The 6,743-nt window shown below is 29.1% G+C and overlaps 2 protein-coding genes across 3 annotated transcripts in view; one reads left to right on the plus strand and one right to left on the minus strand.

Moving 5' to 3' along the window:
* The window catches only part of LOC115236270 (endonuclease G, mitochondrial), a 22,064-nt gene extending 20,188 nt beyond the window's left edge, over positions 1-1,876 (plus strand). The window contains exons 2-5 of the mRNA XM_029808613.1: positions 261-454; positions 600-836; positions 986-1,166; positions 1,400-1,876. Of these exons, the coding sequence (XP_029664473.1) occupies positions 261-454; positions 600-836; positions 986-1,166; positions 1,400-1,498 (711 nt within the window). The 3' untranslated portion in view covers positions 1,499-1,876. The remainder of the gene's footprint in view (positions 1-260; positions 455-599; positions 837-985; positions 1,167-1,399) is intronic.
* The window catches only part of LOC115236268 (protein crumbs), a 34,134-nt gene continuing 29,117 nt past the window's right edge, over positions 1,727-6,743 (minus strand). For both annotated transcript variants that reach the window (XM_029808609.1, XM_029808608.1), the window contains 3 exons: positions 6,296-6,616; positions 5,846-5,941; positions 1,727-5,032 (listed from right to left, as the gene is read on the minus strand). In XM_029808609.1, the coding sequence (XP_029664469.1) occupies positions 4,796-5,032; positions 5,846-5,941; positions 6,296-6,616 (654 nt within the window). In that variant the 3' untranslated portion in view covers positions 1,727-4,795. The remainder of the gene's footprint in view (positions 5,033-5,845; positions 5,942-6,295; positions 6,617-6,743) is intronic.

Raw genomic sequence — 6,743 nt, forward strand, 5'->3', positions numbered from 1 at the left:
GGGGGGTAAATATATATAAAAGATAATGTAATAAGAGTTAAATTATACTCAATTATACTGGCACATACCATAATAAGTAATTTGATGTCATATTGTTTGTGTGACATATAATAATAAAAAATTTCTTACAGCATCTTTTTCTCTTTAAATAAAATATTAAATTTATAATTTAATAATATAGCAATGTTTAGAAAAACATTAGTAATTATAGCATTATGATAAGAATTGTAATGGTTAAATTATACTGGACGTTATGACAGATTATGAAATTTGGTTTTCCCGGATTGGATCATGTCAGGTCGTACGAGGATTTCGTATTGTCGTATGACAGGAGAAATAAAGTTGCTCACTGGGTGTTTGAGCACTTGACTAAAGACAGACTACAGTGTAAAAATGAAGTGAATCGTTCAAAATGCGAGTTCAAGCCTGATCAGAGTATACATCCTTTCTTCAGGTGAACGAGAGAATAAAAGCGTAATTACTAAAATGATTTTTACATATTAATATTAAAATTGCACAAAAGAGGAAGATCACAATTTAATTTAGGAAACTAATTTGCTAAAATTAATTGAATCTTAATCTTAACGAGATGCCGATAGATCAGAGAATATAGATTACAAGGGAAGTGGCTATGACCGTGGTCACTTGGCTGCAGCTGGAAATCATAGAGTGGAACAAAATCACATGGAGCAAACCTTTCTTCTCTCCAATATGGCACCGCAAATCGGTGTGGGCTTCAACAGAGATTCCTGGAACAGATTGGAGAAACATGTTCGAAAATTGACAAATGTCTATAAAGATGTTTATGTGTGCACAGGACCATTGTATCTTCCCAAGTGCGTCTATTTCCTTGTAATTTCCTTCCATTTTGCTTCTTGTAGAATATATTATACAACAAATATTTTCTTATTAGCCTGTTTTCCTTATAATGTTAATTTTTAAAATTATTGTAATAAAAATTCAATTTAATTTGTTTTATTTATAGAAAAGGATCAGATGGAAAAAAATATGTACATTACGAAGTGATAGGCGCGAATCATGTTGCGGTACCTACTCATTTCTATAAGGTGATTGTTGGAGAGACAAATGACTGCAAATTGGATATGGAAGCTTTCGTGATGCCAAACGCGCCAATCGATGATAACACGCCACTCACTAATTTCCAGGTACATGTGTGTGTTATGTGTATATAACATTAAGAGTCTTGTGCGATAAAAACAATTAAATCCTTAACAATTAATTGGAATATTAAGATTAAATAAAATAGAGTAGTAAAGAACCTAAATAACAAGCTATAGTATCTATTAGTATTTATTAGTATCTTGGGTATATAAAATAAGATGTAAGAAATGAATTTATGAAAATATAATAATTGTGAGAATATAATCAATTTTAATAGGTACCACCAGAGAGAATCGAACGCGCTGCCGGACTCTTATTCTTTGACAAAATATCACGCGATAAACTAAGCAAGGTGAACGGCAAAAGGATAGTCTAGCTTTAACAACTGCTCTTAAACAATAAAAAAATCTCAATTTTGAATTACTTACAATTTTAAAGATTCTTAATTTCTGACATGTCATCAAGCATTATATATATATATATGTCTAATCAATTAAAAATTCTATAAAACTATTATTGTATATGATTTTTAGAAATTTTATCAATTACGACATTTTTTGTATTATTTTAGCTATATTTTATCGAAATAATAAATATAGATTTGTTTGTTAAATTATGTATGCATTTATTGATTTTGTACATTTAATTATCCGCTCGGAATCGCCTTATATCTTATGTAACATGCTGTATATAGGGAATACTCTTATATTTCGATTTGTCGTGATCACATTGAATAAAATGCTCATGTTTAAATTTACATATTTATTTCCTTCATCTCTTTTGCCAAGAGAGATAGAGAAAGTCTGGGTACAGATATACTTGTGAAATAAATTATATTTTTATGAAAAACTTTACACAAGTGAGAGAAAAAGATATTAATTTTCCTAAATTACATGTAGTCGGGCAATTTTTAAACATATTTTAGCATAATAAAGTAATAAAATTACAAAAAATGGATTAATTTAATCTATTTTTATGGAATATATTTAGGCCTCTTCATATTTTCTTTCTTTTCATTTTATGTTAAAAATTCAGTCTTGAACAAACGCTTTAAAAAGATGAATCAGATATGCTTACAAAAAAACTTGCGTTTTATAGAATAAATTCTTATAACTCTTAAAATCACTTCGCCGCTCTACTTTGGTCGTGGTAATATAATTACGTACCGATTAATTAAGTACCATCCGTTATCATTAAATAATACTAATAGCCATACAAAAATTCTAAATTTGATAAAGTCCTTAATAATCTTCTAGGTTTATGAGCTAGTCTATGTACAAAATTAACAGACGCGACAATAGCGCCAGTCTTATGCGAGCGCTTGAAGTTCTCTTTTTTTCTAATTTGCTAGCATCGCGGAAACGCTCGACAAAATTGTCATCTATTCACAGTAAGTCGGAATACATGTCGCCGCTTAACGATATTTATGACATAGTATATTATATATAATTCACGCATAGAGAGAAAGATAGGCAAATTAAAAGAAATTCCATTACACGATTTAATTAAAAAAATTAATTTAAAAACAAAAAAGACGGATTAAAATCGAATTAGAAGAAGATAAAATTTAATAAAAGAATGAACAATGAAGAATATTAGAAATAAACTAAGGTAAAAAGATAAAAAAGATTATATGTTATGGTTTCTAAGAGAAAAGATCTTATTAAAGCTAAATTAAAAGAAAAATTATTACAAATTTAATTAACATTGAACTCTAGAGGGAAACAAAATTTAATTAAATTAAAAAGAAATAGTATGTGTGTGTGTGTAATGAATAGCAATAAAAAGGAATTAAATAGTTTGAAAATAGTAAGAAAAAGAATGGATGACATAAATGAAATCAGAAAACAATACAATAAAGAAATACGCAATTTTATAAAATTAATCTTTGGAATTTTGAGGATTAAAAATTTGAACTGGCAAAACAAATTCCTGCAAAATTCCTTTAATTCGCCTATTCTTTCGCAAACATAAGAACATTTATGCATTATTCTCGGAGATCTTCCATATATTTCCCTTGTACGTTTTTTTTTGGAATGTTGTCCAGTTTCCTCCTTTTGTTCTTTCTTTTTCTATCAATATTGCATGCATCGCTTATAAATAATAACTCTTTAAGAAAAATTAGGCACTAAAATGGACGGGTTTGTTTGCTAGGATTTGCCTCCTTCGAGTATTGCTTAACATCTTAAGGACACTTTTGAGAGCTTTAAGTACACTTTGTTACAATCTACATGATCTATTTTACGCGTATCATTTACAGAGTGTGTTTCAAAGAGAGAGAGAGAGAGAGAGAGAGAGAGAGAAAGAGAGAGGCATAAATCACTCTCTTTACTGTTATTCTATGAAATCCTTTTATTGCTTTTAATATCCATAAATTTTAAAATTCATGTATCTTTTAGATACGAAGCTTCTCGAGCTTATTTTCCAGAATTTTTGGATTTATAAATTTTCAATTTTTCGGATCTAATTGCATTATTATTGGTCCCACAGATTCAATTAAATAAATTCTCATTTAAGATTCTCATTTTAATAATTTCCGAAACATAAATTATTTAAAAAATATGTTGCACACATATGTATCTTTCCCTGGGGCATTTTTTATGGCTTTATGGTATTCAGGAAACTTGAAGCAACATAATGCTTTTATTTCATTCCAACGTGATGCGGAGTTTCCGAAACCTATTAGCAAAATATGATCAATGATCGTTTCTTTTTGATGGCAAAATACCATCGAGAAATATGTTGCAAGAAGGTTTATTAAATTAATTATTAAATTAATTATTGATAAATATGCAAAACAAATTACATCAATCACCTTGATATGTTTGAGATATATTGTATTTAGATGATTGATATAAATGCTTATGAGGGAGAAAATGTTAGGCATTTTTATTTGCTCTGAGATATATCATTTTAAATCACTTTTCTATTTATCAGTCTACATTTGACTGAGAATATATTTCACTCAAAATTCTATCTCGCAAAATGTATCTCAAAATTAAAATGATTGGTAAAATATAAGCTTTTATGCATATTTATCTTATTATTAATTTCAAAATCTTTTAGCCCATATAATTATCGTATAATCAACGAATTAAAAGGATTTCACGGAAATTTTTGAACTAGTCTCAAAGTAGTTTAAAATTTAAAAAAAATGTTATAGAAAATTTTTTCTAATTTTTTAATATCTTTTTGTTGTGATGAAATAACGAAGATACTAGAAGACGCGATGAGTAACCGTTTTAATTTACGGTCATTCATCGAGTAATTTGCATTCTTTAAATTGAGAAACTTCGCAATCGAACAAATCGCGTTTTCGGAAGACTAGGTTATACAAACATATTCCTCGATATATGGAACACGAAAAATCGACGAAATTAATTGTTAATTTCAACGTCATGTTAAGAGATATAACATAAGTTTTAATAATTTGAATATTACGATATCGTAAATACAATCGTGACTTTAATTTATATATACATTGGGTAAAAAATTTAATGTTAGAAGAATCTTGTCTCGGAAACTCCATTTCAGAAAAAGATTTTAATACAAAAGCATAATTTTATCCTTATTATTTGTTTGCGCTTATAAAATATGCTCTTTTGAAAAAAGCAGCTTCCACGTATCGAGGTTTGTCTGCATTACTTTAATTAAATCAATTATGTGTCTTCGATTAGATTAATCTTTCTTCTGGTGGAGGTTTCATTACATTATCCATTTCCACTCGTGGATTGCTGAATTCTTGAGCACTAGGACTATACGTGCCACGTGTTGCACGCTTCTTTCTTGCCATCATAAAAAACGCAACAAGGGAGCCAATAGCGATGAGAAGAAGACAGCCCACGATCGGGCCTACAATCACCGCTATATCGAGGACTTGGCTACCCAACTTGTTAGCTACAGTATCTCGCTAAAAAATATTTATTTTTTAAAATTATTAATAGAGAGAGAGAGAAGTGGGGAGAGAAATTTAAAAACAAGAAAATATTTTTTGTATGATAATATAAATTTACAGAATATAATATACATTACATACGTTATAGGTTTTTTGTAAAATCAGCCTTTTTACAAAAAGGCTTATGTTAGCCTTTGTATAAAACGTCGATTCTATATAGAAACTGGCGTTTTATAATAAGCTTAGTAGTCTTTGTAAAAAAAAGGCTGAATTTATAAAAAGTTTGCAATACACGCACACGCGCGCACGTACGCACCCACGCATGCACACACCCATATTTATAATAAATATTTATAATAGAAAAAAAATAGAAAATAATATTTAAAAAATTACTTATATATAATGCTTCGATCTTTTCATAAATTATAGTTTCTCTATATGAAAGGTAATATTCTAATATAAAAATAATAATATGATAAAATCAATGTTACAAATTATAATTTTTAATTAGAAAAAAATGTATATATGTTTGGAACTTTTAATTAGAAAAACATGTATATATGTTATAAAAAAATTTGAAAACTTTTATCAATTATTAAATAATATTTATTATAAATATATATACGTTCTCTATTTCCTATATCGCAAAAATTCGAGAAACGAATACTTGCTTCTTGTTTGCATAACTATATAATGCAGAATGATAACATACTATACTTTGTGTGTTATTACTGAGTTTATCACATTATTGAGATAAACTAGTTTTTATCTCTTTGTATCTTGTGTGTACATGTTCTAATCTAATTTTCTCTCTGAATTTTATCTTACCTCTGTACAATTTTGTCCCATGTATTCAAAAGTGCAATGGCATTCGTATCTGCCATCGTCAGCACATTTACACGTACCACCGTTCTGGCAATAATCCTAAATATAAAGTCAAAACAAGATTAATTAATATGCTTATTATATATGCATTATACAAACAAGTAAAAACAAAACGAATGAATACAATTATTATGTCGTTTCACTATCTCATTATAAATTTACTATAATTTTATTGAAGTTTCTCGAAGAAGGCTCGTAATTTAACAAAATCACCATCGATTATATCGTTTTTCTCAATTTTCCGAAATCTTATCTATTATTTTTTAAAAACAGAGTTTCTGTTTTTTGTTTATTAAATTTCAGCAATATAAAACTTTTAAATGCCTGTTACTTATCACGCTTTTTATCATTTTCTTCTCATTTTATTTTTTAACATTATGCTGAAGGGCTCACCTCCTGGCAGGGATCCACCATGTTGCAATTATTGTATCCGCAATAGCCGGGATCACAGATGCACTGGTAGGTACCAGGCAGATTCTCGCATTTACCGTGTCCGCAATCGATCTCCGAGATTTGACACTCGTTCACGTCAATGGAGCAATCGGGACCTGTGTACCCGGTGCCTTGGCAGTCGCACGTAAAGCTATTCACTCCGTCGTAACATTTGCCGTCGTTCTTGCAGGGCACGTTACCCTCAGGATCTGGCGCACAATCGTCGATGTTGGTCTCGCAGTACATGCCGGAGTAACCGAGAGTGCAGATACATTTCGGCGTCTATTTTATAACGGTAGAATAATTGCATAATGAATAGAAAACACAAAGAAATTTAAAAAATTTTAGCTTAAAGATTGTATAAAACTCGGAATCAAAATTTGAATTTAAAAACTTAAGTATTCGGGGG

This window comes from Formica exsecta, unplaced genomic scaffold (assembly GCF_003651465.1).
Source record: "Formica exsecta isolate Colony F162 unplaced genomic scaffold, ASM365146v1 scaffold247, whole genome shotgun sequence".
Lineage (NCBI taxonomy): Eukaryota > Metazoa > Arthropoda > Insecta > Hymenoptera > Formicidae > Formica > Formica exsecta.